At 44.0% G+C, this 23,162-nt stretch overlaps 1 protein-coding gene across 1 annotated transcript in view; it reads left to right on the forward strand.

Annotated features, from left to right (window-relative positions):
* anln (anillin, actin binding protein) overlaps window positions 1–22,742 on the forward strand; it is a 53,624-nt gene extending 30,882 nt beyond the window's left edge. The window contains exons 14-26 of the mRNA XM_083784501.1: window positions 1,196–1,331; window positions 6,631–6,999; window positions 8,036–8,162; window positions 10,265–10,313; window positions 11,010–11,063; window positions 11,502–11,534; window positions 11,681–11,699; window positions 12,721–12,833; window positions 15,042–15,101; window positions 17,454–17,540; window positions 19,760–19,867; window positions 20,027–20,199; window positions 22,364–22,742. Of these exons, the coding sequence (XP_083640627.1) occupies window positions 1,196–1,331; window positions 6,631–6,999; window positions 8,036–8,162; window positions 10,265–10,313; window positions 11,010–11,063; window positions 11,502–11,534; window positions 11,681–11,699; window positions 12,721–12,833; window positions 15,042–15,101; window positions 17,454–17,540; window positions 19,760–19,867; window positions 20,027–20,199; window positions 22,364–22,481 (1,446 nt within the window). The 3' untranslated portion in view covers window positions 22,482–22,742. The remainder of the gene's footprint in view (window positions 1–1,195; window positions 1,332–6,630; window positions 7,000–8,035; window positions 8,163–10,264; window positions 10,314–11,009; window positions 11,064–11,501; window positions 11,535–11,680; window positions 11,700–12,720; window positions 12,834–15,041; window positions 15,102–17,453; window positions 17,541–19,759; window positions 19,868–20,026; window positions 20,200–22,363) is intronic.
* The last annotated feature ends 420 nt before the right edge of the window (window positions 22,743–23,162 follow it).

Consider the following 23,162-nt stretch of genomic DNA (forward strand, 5'->3'; position numbering starts at 1 on the left):
ACTAACTAGTGCTGCTAACATCAAACACAAGATGAAGGTTAGTTATCTTTACTAACCTTTAACTAACTAGTGCTGCTAACATCAAACACAAGATGAAGGTTAGTTATATTTACTAACCTTATAACTAACTAGTGCTGCTAACATCAAACACAAGATGAAGGTTAATTATCTTTACTAACCTTTAACTAACTAGTGCTGCTAACATCAAACACAAGATGAAGGTTAGTTATCTTTACTAACCTTTAACTAACTAGTGCTGCTAACATCAAACACAAGATGAAGGTTAATTATCTTTACTAACCTTATAACTAGTGCTGCTACCATCAAACACAAGATGAAGGTTATATATTTACTAAATAAAACCATTTAATGCATTTAGACGTCTGTCTTCTAAATCCTGACAGTTTTATGAAACGCCCCATGTTTCTGTCGGTGGTTCTCAAACATTCTCATGTCAAGAACCCCCAGATATATATTCAATTGGCCGCCGACCCCCATGTTGTTCCAGGGACCTTCTGGAAGCAAAGTCTTAAAATGGGTCTTAATGCTTCCAACTCGAGTAGAATTATTAATGTTCTGTGCAAGTGTCCATGACAAAAAAAAGAAATATGATGTGGAGACAATAAAGACTATTATTATCATTATTATTGAAGGTGGTAACAGTCCATTTGCTCAGTAAAATATTTCGGGGGCAAATTTAGAAGGTGTGCAGGCTTGAGTATGTTGAATCTAGTTTGCATTAATGAGGATTTAGTTGACAAAATAAAATAAAATGGCGATAGTATTCCATGTGGGGCAGACGGCCTGTCACAGCCAGATTTGGGAGAGCAGCAGCTTTGTTGTTTGCGAAGAAAAAAAAGCTCCGACGGAGCGTCACAGTATAACTCTATGGGGACACAAAAGCGACACAAAAGTAGGACCCGGACGTATCTCAGGAGGGGGCGCTCACGTCACGGCTAAAACACTGAATAAAGAATGGTGCAGCGCTATTTGACACTAGTATAGACACGGAATAAATACATTTAAGTCTTGTGATGTATGACTATATGCGGAACTATTAGACTCCGGATATCGTCTGTACGATCTACATAATGTGAACCTGCAGTTTGACTGACCCTCTCCCCCCTCCCCTCCCTCTCTCCCCCTCCCTCTCCCCCCTCCCTCCCTCCTCTCCCCCCCTCCCCTCCCCCTGTAGGTCCTGAGTGAGGAGCTGAACCTGCAGCAGACCATCATCCACCAGGCCAGCCAGGCCCTGAACTGCTGCACCGACCTGGAGCACGGGAAGGGCTCCCAGGTGGAGGCCGAGGCCGAGAGGCTGCTGCTGGTGGCCAGTGAGTTATAAATAATACACCGAGAGGCTGCTGGTGGTCAGTGAGTTATAAATAATACACCGAGAGGCTGCTGGTGGTCAGTGAGTTATAAATAATACACTGAGAGGCTGCTGGTGGTCAGTGAGTTATAAATAATATACTGAGAGGCTGCTGGTGGTCAGTGAGTTATACATAATATACTGAGATGCTGCTGGTGGCCAGTGAGTTATAATATACTGAGAGGCTGCTGGTGGTCAGTGAGTTATAAATAATATACTGAGAGGCTGCTGGTGGTCAGTGAGTTATAAATAATATACTGAGAGGCTGCTGGTGGTCAGTGAGTTATACATAATATACTGAGATGCTGCTGGTGGCCAGTGAGTTATAATATACTGAGAGGCTGCTGGTGGTCAGTGAGTTATAAATAATATACTGAGAGGCTGCTGGTGGTCAGTGAGTTATACATAATATACTGAGATGCTGCTGGTGGCCAGTGAGTTATAATATACTGAGAGGCTGCTGGTGGTCAGTGAGTTATAAATAATATACTGAGAGGCTGCTGGTGGTCAGTGAGTTATAATACACTGAGAGGCTGCTGGTGGTCAGTGAGTTATAAATAATATACTGAGAGGCTGCTGGTGGTCAGTGAGTTATAAATAATATACTGAGAGGCTGCTGGTGGTCAGTGAGTTATAAATAATATACTGAGAGGCTGCTGGTGGTCAGTGAGATATAATATACTGAGAGGCTGCTGGTGGTCAGTGAGTTATAAATAATATACTGAGAGGCTGCTGGTGGTCAGTGAGTTATAAATAATATACTGAGAGGCTGCTGGTGGTCAGTGAGTTATAATATACTGAGAGGCTGCTGGTGGTCAGTGAGTTATAATATACTGAGAGGCTGCTGGTGGTCAGTGAGTTATAAATAATATACTGAGAGGCTGCTGGTGGTCAGTGAGTTATAATATACTGAGATGCTGCTGGTGGTCAGTGAGTTATAAATAATATACTGAGAGGCTGCTGGTGGTCAGTGAGTTATAAATAATATACTGAGAGGCTGCTGGTGGTCAGTGAGTTATAAATAATATACTGAGAGGCTGCTGGTGGTCAGTGAGTTATAAATAATATACTGAGAGGCTGCTGGTGGTCAGTGAGTTATAAATAATATACTGAGATGCTGCTGGTGGTCAGTGAGTTATAAATAATACACTGAGAGGCTGCTGGTGGACAGTGAGTTATAAATAATATACTGAGAGGCTGCTGGTGGTCAGTGAGTTATAAATAATATACTGAGAGGCTGCTGGTGGTCAGTGAGTTATAAATAATATACTGAGATGCTGCTGGTGGTCAGTGAGTTATAAATAATATACTGAGATGCTGCTGGTGGTCAGTGAGTTATAATATACTGAGAGGCTGCTGGTGGTCAGTGAGTTATAAATAATATACTGAGATGCTGCTGGTGGTCAGTGAGTTATAAATAATATACTGAGAGGCTGCTGGTGGTCAGTGAGTTATAAATAATATACTGAGAGGCTGCTGGTGGCCAGTGAGTTATAAATAATATACTGAGAGGCTGCTGGTGGCCAGTGAGTTATAATATACTGAGAGGCTGCTGGTGGTCAGTGAGATATAATATACTGAGAGGCTGCTGGTGGTCAGTGAGTTATAAATAATATACTGAGAGGCTGCTGGTGGTCAGTGAGTTATAAATAATATACTGAGAGGCTGCTGGTGGCCAGTGAGTTATAAATAATATACTGAGAGGCTGCTGGTGGTCAGTGAGTTATAAATAATATACTGAGAGGCTGCTGGTGGTCAGTGAGTTATAAATAATATACTGAGAGGCTGCTGGTGGTCAGTGAGTTATAAATAATATACTGAGAGGCTGCTGGTGGCCAGTGAGTTATAAATAATATACTGAGAGGCTGCTGGTGGCCAGTGAGTTATAAATAATATACTGAGAGGCTGCTGGTGGTCAGTGAGATATAATATACTGAGAGGCTGCTGGTGGTCAGTGAGTTATAAATAATACACTGAGATGCTGCTGGTGGTCAGTGAGTTATAAATAATATACTGAGAGGCTGCTGGTGGTCAGTGAGTTATAAATAATATACTGAGAGGCTGCTGGTGGTCAGTGAGTTATAAATAATATACTGAGAGGCTGCTGGTGGCCAGTGAGTTATAAATAATATACTGAGAGGCTGCTGGTGGCCAGTGAGTTATAAATAATATACTGAGAGGCTGCTGGTGGCCAGTGAGTTATAAATAATATACTGAGAGGCTGCTGGTGGTCAGTGAGATATAATATACTGAGAGGCTGCTGGTGGTCAGTGAGTTATAAATAATACACTGAGAGGCTGCTGGTGGTCAGTGAGTTATAAATAATATACTGAGAGGCTGCTGGTGGTCAGTGAGTTATAAATAATATACTGAGAGGCTGCTGGTGGACAGTGAGTTATAAATAATATACTGAGAGGCTGCTGGTGGCCAGTGAGTTATAATATACTGAGAGGCTGCTGGTGGTCAGTGAGTTATAAATAATATACTGAGAGGCTGCTGGTGGCCAGTGAGTTATACATAATATACTGAGAGGCTGCTGGTGGTCAGTGAGTTATAAATAATACACTGAGAGGCTGCTGGTGGTCAGTGAGTTATAATATACTGAGAGGCTGCTGGTGGTCAGTGAGTTATAAATAATATACTGAGATGCTGCTGGTGGTCAGTGAGTTATAAATAATATACTGAGAGGCTGCTGGTGGTCAGTGAGTTATAAATAATATACTGAGAGGCTGCTGGTGGTCAGTGAGTTATAAATAATATACTGAGAGGCTGCTGGTGGTCAGTGAGTTATAAATAATACACTGAGAGGCTGCTGGTGGTCAGTGAGTTATAAATAATATACTGAGAGGCTGCTGGTGGTCAGTGAGTTATAAATGTTACACTGAGAGGCTGCTGCTGGTCAGTGAGTTATAATATACTGAGAGGCTGCTGGTGGTCAGTGAGTTATAAATAATATACTGAGATGCTGCTGGTGGTCAGTGAGTTATAAATAATATACTGAGGCTGCTGGTGGTCAGTGAGTTATAAATAATACACTGAGAGGCTGCTGGTGGTCAGTGAGTTATAAATAATATACTGAGAGGCTGCTGGTGGTCAGTGAGTTATAAATAATACACTGAGAGGCTGCTGGTGGTCAGTGAGTTATAATATACTGAGAGGCTGCTGGTGGTCAGTGAGTTATAAATAATATACTGAGAGGCTGCTGGTGGCCAGTGAGTTATAAATAATATACTGAGAGGCTGCTGGTGGCCAGTGAGTTATAAATAATACACGGAGAGGCTGCTGGTGGTCAGTGAGTTATAATATACTGAGAGGCTGCTGGTGGTCAGTGAGTTATAAATAATACACTGAGAGGCTGCTGGTGGTCAGTGAGTTATAATATACTGAGAGGCTGCTGGTGGTCAGTGAGTTATAAATAATATACTGAGAGGCTGCTGGTGGTCAGTGAGTTATAAATAATACACTGAGAGGCTGCTGGTGGTCAGTGAGTTATAAATAATATACTGAGAGGCTGCTGGTGGTCAGTGAGTTATAAATAATATACTGAGAGGCTGCTGGTGGTCAGTGAGTTATAAATAATATACTGAGAGGCTGCTGGTGGTCAGTGAGTTATAAATAATATACTGAGAGGCTGCTGGTGGTCAGTGAGTTATAATATACTGAGAGGCTGCTGGTGGCCAGTGAGTTATAAATAATATACTGAGAGGCTGCTGGTGGTCAGTGAGTTATAATATACTGAGAGGCTGCTGGTGGTCAGTGAGTTATAAATAATATACTGAGAGGCTGCTGGTGGTCAGTGAGTTATAATATACTGAGAGGCTGCTGGTGGCCAGTGAGTTATAAATAATATACTGAGAGGCTGCTGGTGGTCAGTGAGTTATAAATAATACACTGAGAGGCTGCTGGTGGTCAGTGAGTTATAAATAATATACTGAGAGGCTGCTGCTGGTCAGTGAGTTATAAATAATATACTGAGAGGCTGCTGGTGGTCAGTGAGTTATAAATAATATACTGAGAGGCTGCTGGTGGTCAGTGAGTTATAAATAATACACGGAGAGGCTGCTGGTGGCCAGTGAGTTATAAATAATATACTGAGAGGCTGCTGGTGGTCAGTGAGATCATAATACACTTTGGAAACAGCCTCCCCCAGCCGGGGCGCCTGATGGAGGGGAAAGGAACTGGTCTCTAAACTGCCTCCCCCTGGCCAGCCGGGGCGCCTGATGGAGGGGAAAGGAACTTGTTGGAATAACGTGTTCCTTCCACGCGCTACGTCCAACCAGGGAAACTCCCCCCTGTCAGGTGTAAAGGAGCAACTTGGACACTCAGGCATGAAGGAAGCATGAGTTCAAGTCCGTTGCTCTCCCCTTGTCCCCCATATATGGGGACTAGGTTGGTCTCCCCTTGTCCCCCATATATGGGGACTAGGTTGGTCTCCCCTTGTCCCCCATATATGGGGACTAGGTTGGTCTCCCCTTGTCCCCCATATATGGGGACTAGGTTGCTCTCCCCTTGTCCCCCATATATGGGGACTAGGTTGGTCTCCCCTTGTCCCCCATATATGGGGACTAGGTTGGTCTCCCCTTGTCCCCCATATATGGGGACTAGGTTGCTCTCCCCTTGTCCCCCATATATGGGGACTAGGTTGGCGGAGGGTGTGTAGAGCCCAGGATCACATTAGATGATTGACACAGGGGTGAAAAATGGGTTACAAAATCGTGGGATAAAAAAATATATATTAAAAAGTAAATTTGGAACGGTCATAGCTGAGTGGTCAGTTAGCCCTGGGTGGAGCCAGAGGTCCTGGTTGTCCTATAGCTGAGTGGTCAGTGGTCCTGAGGAGCTCCAGGTTTCCCCAGGAACGATTCCAGGCCAGGTCAGCGATGTGTTGATGTCCCTGAACAAGACTCTGGACCCTGAATTGAGTCCCCGAGTGGCAGAATGGCTGCTCACTGCTCCTAGTGGATATATTCTATAGACACATATAATATATAGCGTCAGAATGGCTGCTCACTGCTCCTAGCGGATATATTCTATAGACACATATAATATATAGCGTCAGAATGGCTGCTCACTGCTCCTAGTGGATATATTCTATGGACACATATAAATGTATAAACACCCCAAAGGAGGTGGGGACTATTCTATGGTCGATGTTAGATGTTCCCGTTAGGACTTCAGGCAGTGAACCACTTTCTAAAAGTATTTCCATGGTGAATTGAGCCAACGGTTTCTCTCTGTCTCGTCTGTCTCTCGCCGTACAGCGGAGAGGCGGGCCGCGGTGAAGGCCGCGTTGGAGCAGCTGAAGAACCAGGGTTCTGCTGGCGGTCGGACCCAGGCTGGTGGTGAGAACCAGGGTTCTGCTGGCGGTCGGACCCAGGCCGGTGGTGAGAACCAGGGTTCTGCTGGCGGTCGGACCCAGGCCGGTGGTGAGAACCAGGGTTCTGCTGGCGGTCGGACCCAGGCCGGTGGTGAGAACCAGGGTTCTGCTGGCGGTCGGACCCAGGCCGGTGGTTCCGCCTCCTCCTCCAAGGACACGATGGGTGTTTCTGCCTCCAAGGGCTCCATCTCTCTGCTGGAGCTGCGTCTGCCTCTCAAAGCAGACTTCGTCTGCTCGGCTGCCAACACGCCAGGTACTGTTCTGGAGCTGTTCCACAGACTGCTCTGAAAAGGTCCTCTGAATCTAGCTCTGGTCCATAGCCTTACTGCTTCCATTCTGCCCTGCGCAGTAAGGCTATCGGTTTAAAATCTCAAATGGAAATCAGACCAGCCTCTCCTCTTTAGTGGAAATCTCACAAACGTTTGACCTACTCACCAAAACAAAGATGTGTTGTGTTAATAGAAAGACTACTTTCCTTAGTGGACGCACTCTGAGCCCCCCCCCCACCACCGGAGGAAAAATATTCTCTATGGCAATATCAGTAGAGGGCGCAGCGGAGTAACTAAAAATATTTTTTTTCCGGTAGAAACAAAATCCCCTTTTGGCCAAAAAGTACAGTTTATACGTGTGGTGGGGGGGGGGCTCAGAGTGCGTCCACTAAGGAAAGTAGTATTTCTATTAACACAACCCGTGTTTGTTTTGGTGAGTAGGTCAAACGTTAGTGAGATTTCCACAAAAGAGGAGAGGCTGGTCTGATTGAGATTTGAGATTTAATACTGATAGTCACATAGCCTTACTGCAGGGAAGAATGGAAGCAGTAAGGCTATGGACCAGAGCTACTCTGAATCCTAACTCTGTGTGAGTGCGTGTGCGTGTGAGGGTGAGGGTGAGGGTGTGTGTGTGTGTGTGTGTGTGTGTGTGTGTGTGTGTGTGTGTGTGTGTGTGTGTGTGTGTGTGTGTGTTTAGGCCTGTCACAAAGATTCAAAACGATATTATACTTTATACCTGATTTTTATACCAGTTAAATGGTATAAAATATATCTGTTTCCCAGATCGGGTAAATAGTCGATCACCGATCAAGTCATTTGGAGTGAATGTTTGCTGTGATCGATCGATCGATCGGGTCTCCTCTACTCACTGTGATTGGGTCTAAATCATTTGCATATAAAATAAACAGTTGAATCTGTCCTGACATCAATCTGTCGTCCTATTGGTCCATCTCTTCAGAGTCGTCCAATCGTTACTTCTTCCTGACATTAATCTGTCGTCCTATTGGTCCATCTCTTCAGAGTCGTCCAATCATTACTTCTTCCTGATGATCCGAGCGGGGGCGGAGCACACTGTGGCCACGCCCCTCGCCAGCACGCGCAGCGCGCTGAGCGGAGACGCTTTGACCTTCAGCACCAAGTTCACCATGTGAGTATTAATACCTATTACTAATACTACCTAGTAACTAGACCCTGACCTTCAGCACCAAGTTCACCATGTGAGTACTAATACCTATTACTAATACTACCTAGTACCTAGACCCTGACCTTCAGCACCAGGTTCACCATGTGAGTATTAATACCTATTACTAATACTACCTAGTACCTAGACCCTGACCTTCAGCACCAAGTTCACCATGTGAGTACTAATACCTATTACTAATACTACCTAGTAACTAGACCCTGACCTTCAGCACCAGGTTCACCATGTGAGTACTAATACCTATTACTAATACTACCTAGTAACTAGACCCTGACCTTCAGCACCAAGTTCACCATGTGAGTATTAATACCTATTACTAATACTACCTAGTACCTAGACCCTGACCTTCAGCACCAAGTTCATCATGTGAGTATTAATACCTATTACTAATACTACCTAGTAACTAGACCCTGACCTTCAGTACCAAGTTCACCATGTGAGTATTAATACCTATTACTAATACTACCTAGTACCTAGACCCTGACCTTCAGCACCAAGTTCATCATGTGAGTATTAATACCTATTACTAATACTACCTAGTAACTAGACCCTGACCTTCAGTACCAAGTTCACCATGTGAGTATTAATACCTATTACTAATACTACCTAGTACCTAGACCCTGACCTTCAGCACCAAGTTCACCATGTGAGTACTAATACCTATTACTAATACTACCTAGTACCTAGACCCTGACCTTCAGCACCAAGTTCATCATGTGAGTACTAATACCTATTACTAATACTACCTAGTACTAGACCCTGACCTTCAGCACCAAGTTCATCATGTGAGTACTAATACTTAACAGCCTAATTATAGGCTAATAAGTAAGACTGCATGATATATCGAACATGTACCTTACAAACCATACAAAACTCTGATGCTGGCATTCAAAGCAACCAAAGGTATGGCTCCCCCATATCTTGCAAGTATGATTGAACCCTACAAACCCTCCCGCGCACTCAGATCAGCCAACGCAGGCAAGCTGGAAGTACCCTCACTAAAAACGCCGGGACAACAACGCTCCACACGTCCCAAACTCTTCTCCCTTCTGGCTCCAAAACTGTGGAATGCACTTCCCATTGCAGTCAGAACTGCAGCATCACTCCCAATCTTCCGCCGTAGTCTGAAAACCCACCTTTTCAGACTCCATCATGGCCCATAGCACTTACCCCACCCCCTTAGATAGCATTTCTGTAGACTTAGATAGCATCTGATACAGACTTATAGCATGTTATGTAGACGGCACTATAATTGCATTGTATATAGTCATAGCACGCCATAGTACATATGTACTGTATAGCATAGTAGTATATATATATATAGCTTATATGTATAGTCTCATAATATAGATATTCCACTGTTACTTTCTTAGCTTACGCATGTTTTATGATAAATGCTTTTGTGATGTATTCCCATGCTTTTGTTCCTGATTATTGTAAATCACTCTGGATTAAGAGCGTCTGCTAAATGCCTAAATTGTACCTTCATATAAACCAAGTTGAGCAAAGCCACTCTTCTCTGTCCCTCTCTCTAACAGACACAGTTAACGATGGCTTGTTAAGTGCCTGCCAGACAGACAATCAGATGAAATGAAGGCAGGTGTAGAGTAGAGTGTAGACTAGTGAACTGAACATGTTCTCTGGTGTAGAGTAGAGTGTAGACTAGTGAACTGAACATGTTCTCTGGTGTAGAGTAGAGTGTAGACTAGTGAACTGAACATGTTCTCTGGTGTAGAGTAGAGTGTAGACTAGTGAACTGAACATGTTCTCTGGTGTAGAGTAGAGTGTAGACTAGTGAACTGAACATGTTCTCTGGTGTAGAGTAGAGTGTAGACTAGTGAACTGAACATGTTCTCTGGTGTAGAGTAGAGTGTAGACTAGTGAACTGAACATGTTCTCTGGTGTAGAGTAGAGTGTAGACTAGTGAACTGAACATGTTCTCTGGTGTAGAGTAGAGTGTAGACTAGTGAACTGAACATGTTCTCTGGTGTAGAGTAGAGTGTAGACTAGTGAACTGAACATGTTCTCTTCCATGTCTTAACGTGCAGGTCTGACATCAGCAGTGACTTTGAGATCGACATCGAGGTCTACTACTTGGTAGGTGTCTCCCCCCCCCTAACCTGACGCTGCCAGATCCAAGAAGCTTGCTACACAAATTTGTTTCACAGCTTATTGGGATCTGGGATCGCGGAAGCAAATTCGATGACGGGGCTGTTCCTTTTTTTCAAGATACTTGGTAGATGATTGGATGGGACCGTCTGTCTATCACCGTGTGGGCGTGCAAACACAACCAATCATATTGACGTGTCTATATAGCTTCACATCCGGTTCCGCACATATCCCGCCCTTAGCTCACGCTGATTGGCTCGAACCGGGAGCGGTTCGGTGTTAGCTGAACTCCCTAAGAGGTCCCAGATGGTTGTGGTGTTGGGGAACATGGTTACCCAATACCCCCCCCCCCCATCTGAAAATATGTAGTTCCAGGGACCCCCCCCCCCCATCTGAAAATATGTAGTTCCATGGACCCCTCAGGGACCCCTCAGGAGCAAAAGATTTGAGTTAAAATCGTTCAATCTGAAAGAATATTCAAAGATTTGCGTCACATTTTCACGATTTCTCAAAAATAGCAGACCTACGAGCTCGTAGTGCGCCACTCGGTGGCGCACTACGAGCTTGTAGTGCTCCACTCGGTGGCGCACTACGATCTGCTATTTTTCAATAGCTAAAGTGTAACATAATGCTTGAAACACAAATGGGTTAAATGTGAATTCTTTGACATAAACCGTGTTCTAGGTCCAGAAACGTGAGCTGCTCAACGACAAGAAGAAGAAACCCAACAAGTCTAAGGTGAGTTGTTTTTGGCAGCAACATTAGATTTCTGTTTTAGTCATACTACCTTCAATAGTTTTCATTTAAGTTTCAGTCACCTGGAATAGTCACTGATTTTAGTGTTAGTCTAGTTTTAGTCGACAAAATTTCACGAGATTTTAGTCGACTAAATCTATAGTTGATTTAGTCGAGTAAAATGTATTTTGGCGGGCCTTGATGCCGTCGTAATGACTGATTTTACACTTGCTGAAAATAGCAGATCTACACTGTTTACCATATGAACCGGTTCTTTCTGTTTACCATATGAACTGGTTCTTTCTGTTTACCATATGAACCGGTTCTTTCTGTTTACCATATGAACCGGTTCTTTCTGTTTACCATATGAACCGGTTCTTTCTGTTTACCATATGAACCGGTTCTTTCTGTTTACCATATGAACCGGTTCTTTTTTCCCAGGCCATCACCCCAAAGAGATTCCTTGCCATCACTGTAAGTCTTGTCACATTTTTCTCTCCAACTTTCCCAATTTTTGTCCATAAAACAAAACTAAATGCTTGTGTTTGACTCGTCTTTTATCACAACACTATCATTTATTTTGCCTTTTGTTCTTTTCTTTTTTTCTCTCCTCCTTGCAGAAAACTACCCAAACTCCAGGTAAGACAGACTTTAATAATAATTATATAATTATATTATTATTGTTATTATTATTATAAACTCCAGGTAAGACAGACTACCAACGAACTAAGATCGTTTTGAAATAACTTGAATTCATTAACCCATTTAGACCTGACGTCGAAATAAATAAAAAGTCTTCTGAAAGAATATTATATTCAAAGATTTGTGACACATTTTCATGATATTTCAAATATAGCAGACCTACGAGCTTGTAGATCTGCTATTTTTCAATAGCTAAAGCATAACATAATGCTTAGTTAGAACACCAGAATGGGAATGAAGTCCTGGATTATAGTTTCTTACTATTGAAACAAACTGCTATGGTATCCTATCCTGAGAGACCACTGTCCTTGTTGTGTTGTTGTGTGTCCAGTGCTGGCCAGTCTGAGTGACCACTAACTGTCCTTGTTGTGTGTTCCTGACCAGTCTGAGTGACCACTAACTGTCCTTAGTGTGTGTTCCTGACCAGTCTAAGTGACCAGTCTGTAACTGTCCTTCTTGTCTCCAGTGCTGGCCAGTCTGAGTGACCACTAACTGTCCTTATTGTGTGTTCCTGACCAGTCTAAGTGAACACTGTAACTGTAACTGTCCTTGTTGTCTCCAGTGCTGACCAGTCTGTAACTGTCCTTGTTGTCTCCAGTGCTGACCAGTCTGTAACTGTCTTTGTTGTCTCCAGTGCTGACCAGTCTGTAACTGTCCTTGTTGTCTCCAGTGCTGACCAGTCTGTAACTGTCCTTGTTGTCTCCAGTGCTGACCAGTCTGTAACTGTCCTTGTTGTCTCCAGTGCTGACCAGTCTGTAACTGTCTTTGTTGTCTCCAGTGCTGACCAGTCTGTAACTGTCCTTGTTGTCTCCAGTGCTGACCAGTCTGTAACTGTCCTTGTTGTCTCCAGTGCTGACCAGTCTGTAACTGTCCTTGTTGTCTCCAGTGCTGACCAGTCTGTAACTGTCCTTGTTGTCTCCAGTGCTGACCAGTCTGTAACTGTCCTTCTTGTCTCCAGTGCTGGCCAGTCCCGGAGGGCCCAACTCTGTCAGAACCAGTAACTTCAGCCTGGTTGGATCTCACAAGCTGACCCTCGCTTCCATCGGCAAGAACAAGTTCCCCTTGACCAAGGTATAGACCAATCACAAGAAGGCAGTCAACGGGGTAGACCAATGACAAGAAGGCAGTCAACGGGGTAGACCAATCACAAGAAGGCAGTCAACGGGCATTTTGACAAATTATCTCAAATCATTGCGATTATTAGATGATGATGTCATTGTCGTGGTGGGCTTAGCCCCGCCCCCAGTTCTGGTGGTCCGTTTAGTTCCTTTTGGTCCATTTGAGAACCTCTAGTACTTTTTGGACTCCTAATGTTCCATTCTGAAGAAAACCTGGAGACAGACATTCAGTAATTGGGTCTTAAGATGAAAATAAGAACATTAAAATGTGTAATAAGAAATAAGAACATTAAAATGTGTAATAAGAAATAAGAACATTAAAATGTGTGTGTACAACAGAAAATATAAAAACCTTCCATTCAGAAGTGTTTTCTTTTACCATTTTGAAAAACATTTTGGAATAGTTCAACTAGCCAATCTACATTGACACGTTGTGAGCTTGTAGACTGGCCATTTTAACTATTCAAAAATGTTTGGCAAAATAGTAAAAAGAAAAAAAAGGGGCAAAGAAGTTTAGGGATAAGGGGTTTAGGGGTGACGGAAATGGAGCCCCTAGTAACTGTCTCTGCCAGATGTAGTGACATGTGGACTCCTCAGTTAGGAAAGGAAAGGTACCATGTTTACCCAGGGTAACTGGACTAACGAAAGGAGAGGTACTATGTTTACCCAGGGTAACTGGACTAACGAAAGGAGAGGTACTATGTTTACCCAGGGTAACTGGACTAAGGAAAGGAAAGGTACTATGTTTACCCAGGGTAACTGGACTAAGGAAAGGAAAGGTACTATGTTTACCCAGGGTAACTGGACTAACGAAAGGAGAGGTACTATGTTTACCCAGGGTAACTGGACTAAGGAAAGGAAAGGTACTATGTTTACCCAGGGTAACTGGACTAAGGAAAGGAAAGGTACTATGTTTACCCAGGGTAACTGGACTAACGAAAGGAGAGGTACTATGTTTACCCAGGGTAACTGGACTAACGAAAGGAAAGGTACTATGTTTACCCAGGGTAACTGGACTAAGGAAAGGAAAGGTACTATGTTTACCCAGGGTAACTGGACTAAGGAAAGGAAAGGTACTATGTTTACCCAGGGTAACTGGACTAAGGAAAGGAAAGGTACTATGTTTACCCAGGGTAACTGGACTAAGGAAAGGAAAGGTACTATGTTTACCCAGGGTAACTGGACTAAGGAAAGGAAATGTACTATGTTTACCCAGGGTAACTGGACTAAGGAAAGGAAAGGTACTATGTTTACCCAGGGTAACTGGACTAACGAAAGGAAAGGTACTATGTTGACCCAGGGTAACTGGACTAACGAAAGGAAAGGTACTATGTTTACCCAGGGTAACTGGACTAAGGAAAGGAAAGGTACTATGTTTACCCAGGGTAACTGGACTAAGGAAAGGAAAGGTACTATGTTTACCCAGGGTAACTGGACTAAGGAAAGGAAAGGTACTATGTTTACCCAGGGTAACTGGACTAAGGAAAGGAAAGGTACTATGTTTACCCAGGGTAACTGGACTAAGGAAAGGAAAGGTACTATGTTTACCCAGGGTAACTGGACTAAGGAAAGGAAAGGTACTATGTTTACCCAGGGTAACTGGACTAAGGAAAGGAAATGTACTATGTTTACCCAGGGTAACTGGACTAAGGAAAGGAAAGGTACTATGTTTACCCAGGGTAACTGGACTAAGGAAAGGAAAGGTACTATGTTTACCCAGGGTAACTGGACTAAGGAAAGGAAAGGTACTATGTTTACCCAGGGTAACTGGACTAAGGAAAGGAAAGGTACTATGTTTACCCAGGGTAACTGGACTAAGGAAAGGAAAGGTACCATGTTGTTTACCCAGGGTAACTGGACTAAGGAAAGGAAAGGTACTATGTTTACCCAGGGTAACTGGACTAAGCTCAATAACTTGTTTACAGCCAGGCCCTGCTCATAGAACATTTCATGGTAGAGGTTCAATGCCTTGCTCAAAGGGCACTTCAGCGGTGGCAATTTGAACGTGTCGGTCCGGGGATACGAACTATAGCGACCTTCCGATATCAAGACCGCTCCGCAAACCGTTCGGCCACCGCTGCCACAAAGTTCACCTGGTCTCTGCCAGATGTAGTGACATGTGGACTCCTCCGTTCACACCTTCCTTCATCCCTCTCTGTAGATCAGACATGAAGAACGGCTCCTCACAGACATGTTTCACACAGACATGTTTCATTACAAGGTTACTTGGCCACAATTATTCTCTCTCCTTTTTTTTAAATAAATTACATTTGTGTACGTTTGGGAGAAAGGGGTTTGTTTCACCGCACTGCACAGCAAGAGGGTGTTTCTCTGTGTTCTGGTTATGACTCTGACGTCACGTTAATCTGATCGATACAAGAGGGTGTTTCTTTGTGTTCTGGTTATGACTCTGACGTCGTCACGTTAATCTGATCGATACAAGAGGGTGTTTCTTTGTGTTCTGGTTATGACTCTGACGTCGTCACGTTAATCTGATTGATACAAGAGGGTGTTTCTTTGTGTTCTGGTTATGACTCCAACGTCGTCACGTTAATCTGATTGATACAAGAGGGTGTTTCTTTGTGTTCTGGTTATGACTCCAACGTCGTCACGTTAATCTGATCGATACAAGAGGGTGTTTCTTTGTGTTCTGGTTATGACTCTGACGTCGTCACGTTAATCTGATTGATACAAGAGGGTGTTTCTTTGTGTTCTGGTTATGACTCCAACGTCGTCACGTTAATCTGATCGATACAAGAGGGTGTTTCTTTGTGTTCTGGTTATGACTCCAACGTCGTCACGTTAATCTGATTGATACAAGAGGGTGTTTCTTTGTGTTCTGGTTATGACTCTGACGTCGTCACGTTAATCTGATCGATACAAGAGGGTGTTTCTTTGTGTTCTGGTTATGACTCGTAACGTCGTCACGTTAATCTGATTGATACAAGAGGGTGTTTCTTTGTGTTCTGGTTATGACTCTGACGTCGTCACGTTAATCTGATCGATACAAGAGGGTGTTTCTTTGTGTTCTGGTTATGACTCGTAACGTCGTCACGTTAATCTGATCGATACAAGAGGGTGTTTCTTTGTGTTCTGGTTATGACTCGTAACGTCGTCACGTTAATCTGATCGATACAAGAGGGTGTTTCTTTGTGTTCTGGTTATGACTCTGACGTCGTCACGTTAGTCTGATCGATACAAGAGGGTGTTTCTTTGTGTTCTGGTTATGACTCGTAACGTCGTCACGTTAATCTGATCGATACAAGAGGGTGTTTCTTTGTGTTCTGGTTATGACTCTGACGTCGTCACGTTAATCTGATCGATACAAGAGGGTGTTTCTTTGTGTTCTGGTTATGACTCTGACGTCGTCACGTTAATCTGATCGATACAAGAGGGTGTTTCTTTGTGTTCTGGTTATGACTCGTAACGTCGTCACGTTAATCTGATCGATACAAGAGGGTGTTTCTTTGTGTTCTGGTTATGACTCTGACGTCGTCACGTTAATCTGATCGATACAAGAGGGTGTTTCTTTGTGTTCTGGTTATGACTCGTAACGTCGTCACGTTAGTCTGATCGATACAAGAGGGTGTTTCTTTGTGTTCTGGTTATGACTCTGACGTCGTCACGTTAATCTGATCGATACAAGAGGGTGTTTCTTTGTGTTCTGGTTATGACTCGTAACGTCGTCACGTTAATCTGATCGCCAGTCTGTTCTCATCATGAGGAATTTAATTTCTACCGTCTGAGGTAATAATAATAATCAGGTTTTTCACTAATGCATTAATCTTAATCACTTGATGTTTTTTTATATGTGCAAAAACAAAATCTAACGAGCTCACAGTGTCATGTAACTCGTGTTGTACATGTGCTGTTTTTGACAAAGATATTTCATGTGAAGTGAGTGGTACTGTACTGTGCGTGCGTGGTACATTGTGCATTACATTCACCCATTCATTCACACACCAATGGTGGAGGAAACCATGCAAGGCACCAACCAGCACATCGGGAGCAATCAGGGGTTCAGAGTCTTGCTCAAGGACACTTCAACACTTAACTGTGTGTGTGTGTGTGTGTGTGTGTGTGTGTGTGTGTGTGTGTGTGTGTGTGTGTGTGTGTGTGTGTGTGTGTGTGTGTGTGTGTGTGTGTGTGTGTGTGTGTGTGTGTGTGTGTGTGTGTGTGTGTGTGTGTGTGTGTGTGTGTGTGTGTGTGTGTGTGTGTGTGTGTGTGTGTGGGTGGTTGTAGGTTCCATTCCGATGTCCTATGGAGGCACTAACTGTGTGTGTGTGTGTGTGTGTGTGTGTGTGGTTGTAGGTTCCATTCCGGTGCCCTATGGAAGGCACTAACAGTGTGTGTGTGTGTGTGTGTGTGTGTGTGTGTGTGTGTGTGTGTGTGTGGTTGTAGGTTCCATTCCGGTGCCCTATGGAAAGCACTGACAGTGTGTGTGTGTGTGTGTGTGTGTGTGTGTGTGTGGTTGTAGGTTCCATTCCGATGCCATATGGAAGGCACTAACTGTGTGTGTGTGTGTGTGTGTGTGTGTGTGTGTGTGTGTGTGTGTGTGTGTGTGTGGTTGTAGGTTCCATTCCGATGTCCTATGGAGGGTCACATCTGCCTGAAGATGCAGTGTCAGGTGGACTGCAGCGTGGAGGAGAGAGGCTTCCTGGTGAGTGTCGTTTAGTTTAGTTTTAGTCACCTGCCTTGTCTTAGTGTTAGTCTGGTTTTAGTCGACTAAATCTACAGTTGATCTTTAGTCGACTGAAATGTATTTTGGCGGGCCTTGATGCCGTCGTAATGCCGGCTGATTCCACACCTGCTGATATATAAAGAAATAGCTGATCTACAATCTCACAACGCGTCACAGCACGACGCATTGTGAGCTTGTAGATCTGCTATGTTCAGCATTCAACCAAGTGTAAAATGACTTATACTGGATCTCTTGTCCACTAGTCCCTTCCTAACATTTTAGTCTAGTTTTTATTTGTTGACGAAATCGTCGATATATTTAGTATTAGTTTTAGTTATCATCATAGCTTAGTTTTCATGTAGTTTTCATGTTTTGAAGACGTTAATAATGTTAAAGGTATATTCAGTGATTTCACTCAAAAAACCTTAGGTTTCGTTTTTGGCTGTGGGACCCAGCCTTTTGTCCAATCAGGATAGAGAGTCAAAAACGAAACCTAAGGTTTTTTGACCCCCAGGGGTTAACTGGGGACAGGGAGGAACTCCTTATATGGCCAGCACACTCTATAGTAGGGAGGATTATCACAACAAAACAAAAAAATAAGTGATATTTGAATTAAGTGAAATCACTGAATATACCTTTAATGACTGTTTCAGACCATGTTTTGAAGACGTTAATAATGTTAATGACTGTTTCAGACCATGTTTTGAAGACGTTAATAATGTTAATGACTGTTTCAGACCATGTTTTGAAGACGTTAATAATGTTAATGACTGTTTCAGACCATGTTTTGAAGACATTAATAATGTTAATGACTGTTTCAGAACATGAAGACATTAATAATGTTAATGACTGTTTCAGAACATGAAGACATTAATAATGTTAATGACTGTTTCAGACCATGTTTTGAAGACGTTAATAATGTTAATGACTGTTTCAGACCATGTTTTGAAGACGTTAATAATGTTAATGACTGTTTCAGACCATGTTTTGAAGACGTTAATAATGTTATTGACTGTTTCAGACCATGTTTTGAAGACGTTAATAATGTTAATGACTGTTTCAGACCATGTTTTGAAGACGTTAATAATGTTAATGACTGTTTCAGAACATGTTTTGAAGACATTAATAATGTTAATGACTGTTTCAGACCATGTTTTGAAGACGTTAATAATGTTAATGACTGTTTCAGACCATGTTTTGAAGACGTTAATAATGTTAATGACTGTTTCAGACCATGTTTTGAAGACGTTAATAATGTTAATGACTGTTTCAGACCATGTTTTGAAGACGTTAATAATGTTAATGACTGTTTCAGACCATGTTTTGAAGACGTTAATAATGTTAATGACTGTTTCAGACCATGTTTTGAAGACGTTAATAATGTTAATGACTGTTTCAGACCATGTTTTGAAGACGTTAATAATGTTAATGACTGTTTCAGACCATGTTTTGAAGACGTTAATAATGTTAATGACTGTTTCAGACCATGTTTTGAAGACGTTAATAATGTTAATGACTGTTTCAGACCATGTTTTGAAGACATTAATAATGTTAATGACTGTTTCAGACCATGTTTTGAAGACGTTAATAATGTTAATGACTGTTTCAGACCATGTTTTGAAGACGTTAATAATGTTAATGACTGTTTCAGACCATGTTTTGAAGACGTTAATAATGTTAATGACTGTTTCAGACCATGTTTTGAAGACGTTAATAATGTTAATGACTGTTTCAGACCATGTTTTGAAGACGTTAATAATGTTAATGACTGTTTCAGACCATGTTTTGAAGACGTTAATAATGTTAATGACTGTTTCAGACCATGTTTTGAAGACGTTAATAATGTTAATGACTGTTTCAGACCATGTTTTGAAGACGTTAATAATGTTAATGACTGTTTCAGACCATGTTTTGAAGACGTTAATAATGTTAATGACTGTTTCAGACCATGTTTTGAAGACGTTAATAATGTTAATGACTGTTTCAGACCATGTTTTGAAGACGTTAATAATGTTAATGACTGTTTCAGACCATGTTTTGAAGACGTTAATAATGTTAATGACTGTTTCAGACCATGTTTTGAAGACATTAATAATGTTAATGACTGTTTCAGACCATGTTTTGAAGACATTAATAATGTTAATGACTGTTTCAGACCATGAAGACATTAATAATGTTAATGACTGTTTAACTTTCAGACCATGTTTGAGGACGTGAGTGGTTTCGGAGCGTGGCACAGGAGATGGTGTGTCCTGTCGGGTCACTGCATCTCCTACTGGACCTACCCGGACGACGAGAGACGCAAGGTACCGCCCGACACACTGAGACGCATGTTATCATGGTTCTGTCTCTCATGCATTGTGTTGTGTTCTTGTTCTCTGTCCAGAAACCCCATGGTTCTGTCCTAACGTGTTCTTCTCCTCCAGAAGCCCATGGTTCTGTCCTAATGTGTTCTTCTTCTCCAGAAGCCCATGGGTCGACTGAACCTGGCCAACTGTACCAGCCGTCAGGTGGAGCCGGCCAACCGTGAGTTCTGCGCCCGGCCCAACACCTTCGAGCTGGTCACCGTGCGCCCCCAGAGGGACGAGGACCGGGAGACGCTGGTGTCCCAGTGCAGGAACACCATGTGTGTCACCAAGTGAGTCTGACCTGAGATCAGATTCATACGATGTGTCTGCCGGACACACACTGGTCTGATGAACCCATTCTGACCTGAGATCAGATTAAAAAAATGTCAGTCGTTCTTCGATTTTTTTCAAAAATAGCAGACCTACAAGCTCGTATCGCGCCACTCGGTGGCGCGATACGAGCTTGTAGATCTGCTATTTTTAAATAGCTAAAGCATAACATGATGCCGACACCAAAATGGGTGCCCGGTCAGAATGGGTTAACCCATTCTGACCTGAGATCAGATTCATACGAGGTTTCCACTGGACACACACTGGTCTGATTCATAATAATACTAATGGCCCAGGCGGTGGCGTAACCATCTGGGCACCCGACTGGTAATCCAGTCGCAGTGTGCCGCGGGTTCGACTCCCGAGCCCGACACGGCCTTTACTGCATGTCTTCCCCCCCAATCTTTCTCCCGTTTCCTGTCAGCCTACTGTCTGTCCCTTCAAAAACAATAAAAAGGCGTAAGCCGCTAAAAAAATATCTTAAAAAAAAAAAGAAAATAATAATAATAATAATAATAATAATAATAGCTCAGATGTATATAGTGCTTTTCTAAGTACCCAAAGTGCTTTACATAAAAGAGTAGGAACAACTTTAATTCAAGAAACAAAACGAAAAGGCAAGTAAAATGTCGGTGCTATAGGTTAAAAACATGAAAGGCTAAGCAAGGGATCTTAACCAGACCTCAGCTATAGGGAAGGGATGGGGGGACATCTTAACCAGACCTCAGCTGGGGAAAGGGATGGGGGGACATCTTAACCAGACCTCAGCTATAGGGAAGGGATGGGGGACATCTTAACCAGACCTCAGCTGGGGAAAGGGATGGGGGACATCTTAACCAGACCTCAGCTATAGAGAAGGGATGGGGGGACATCTTAACCAGACCTCAGCTGGGGAAAGGGATGGGGGGACATCTTAACCAGACCTCAGCTGGGGAAAGGGATGGGGGACATCTTAACCAGACCTCAGCTATAGGGAAGGGATGGGGGGACATCTTAACCAGACCTCAGCTGGGGAAAGGGATGGGGGACATCTTAACCAGACCTCAGCTGGGGAAAGGGATGGGGGACATCTTAACCAGACCTCAGCTGGGGAAAGGGATGGGGGACATCTTAACCAGACCTCAGCTGGGGAAAGGGATGGGGGGACATCTTAACCAGACCTCAGCTGGGGAAAGCTATCCTGAAGAGGTGGGTTTTGAAGGAGGGGGGGGGGGGGGGGGGCAACTCTGAGATGATTGGGGAGTTCATTCCAGAGGGTGGGGGCAGAGACATAGAAGGCCCTGTCTGTCCCCCCAGGTGGGGGCAGAGACATAGAAGGCCCTGTCTGTCCCCCCAGGTGGGGGCAGAGACATAGAAGGCCCTGTCTGTCTGTCCCCCCAGGTGGGGGCAGAGACATAGAAGGCCCTGTCTGTCTGTCCCCCCAGGTGGGGGCAGAGACATAGAAGGCCCTGTCTGTCTGTCCCCCCAGGTGGGGGCAGAGACATAGAAGGCCCTGTCTGTCTGTCCCCCCAGGTGGGGGCAGAGACATAGAAGGCCCTGTCTGTCCCCCCAGGGTGGGGGCAGAGACATAGAAGGCCCTGTCTGTCCCCCCAGGTGGGGGCAGAGACATAGAAGGCCCTGTCTGTCCCCCCCAGGTGGGGGCAGAGACATAGAAGGCCCTGTCTGTCTGTCCCCCCAGGTGGGGGCAGAGTCATAGAAGGCCCTGTCTGTCCCCCCAGGTGGGGGCAGAGACATAGAAGGCCCTGTCTGTCTGTCCCCCCAGGTGGGGGCAGAGACATAGAAGGCCCTGTCTGTCCCCCCAGGTGGGGGCAGAGACATAGAAGGCCCTGTCTGTCCCCCCAGGTGGGGGCAGAGTCATAGAAGGCCCTGTCTGTCCCCCCAGGTGGGGGCAGAGACATAGAAGGCCCTGTCTGTCTGTCCCCCCAGGTGGGGGCAGATGCATAGAAGGCCCTGTCTGTCCCCCCAGGTGGGGGCAGAGACATAGAAGGCCCTGTCTGTCCCCCCAGGTGGGGTACTTTAACTTTAATGTCCCGGTGAGTGTCCTTCTCCTCCTAGCACTCCTCCTAGAGGGAAATGTAAACGGTAACTAACGTGCTTCTTGTCTCCTCCTTGTGGTCGTGTCAGGAACTGGCTGTGTGCCGACACCAAGGACGAGAGGAACCTGTGGATGCAGAAACTCAACCAGGTGATGGTGGACCTGAGGATGTGGCAGCCTGACGCCTGCTACCGCCCCCAGCAGTGAGCAGACTGTCCACTAGGGGGCAGCCTGACGCCTGCTACCGCCCCCAGCAGTGAGCAGACTGCCCACTAGGGGGCAGCCTGACGCCTGCTACCGCCCCCAGCAGTGACTGTCCATTTTTTTTGGCCCTTCTTATTTCATGGGACTAATTATTATTATTATTTAATATAATATCATTTACTGTTTAAGTGCAATACGGTTTGAAATGTGTTGAATATGTTTTGTTTTTACGGGCTAATATTTTAAAGAGAGCAAACGGTAATCGAACGCGTATTTTATAGACGTGAGAAACGTCGGGGATGTCATTTCAGTTCAGTATTTGGTGGAGGTTTGATGACTCTCTAATGGGTTGTGTTTGGCCAGAGTTTTAACCCATTCTGGGCGGGGCTTTTGGTGTTCTTAGCAAAATAGCAGATCTACAAGCTCATAGGGCGGCACTCTGTGCCGTGCTATGAGCTTGTAGATATTTTTCAATAGCTAAAGTATAACGTAATGCTTAAAACACCAAAAGGGGTTCCCGCCCAGAATGAGTTAAAAAGTTTTTTTTTAATGGTAAAAAATGGCAAATTATTTTAGGAATAAGGGTTATGGGGTAGATATAGCCCTTAGAGGCTCCACTGAAAAGTGTTCCAATCTCTCTGTAGTCTCATGTGCCCAGACCCTCCACGGTGCCCAGTGCTTTGG

Source organism: Protomyctophum parallelum (assembly GCF_964188405.1).
Source record: "Protomyctophum parallelum genome assembly, chromosome: 1".
In the NCBI taxonomy this organism is placed as follows: domain Eukaryota; kingdom Metazoa; phylum Chordata; class Actinopteri; order Myctophiformes; family Myctophidae; genus Protomyctophum; species Protomyctophum parallelum.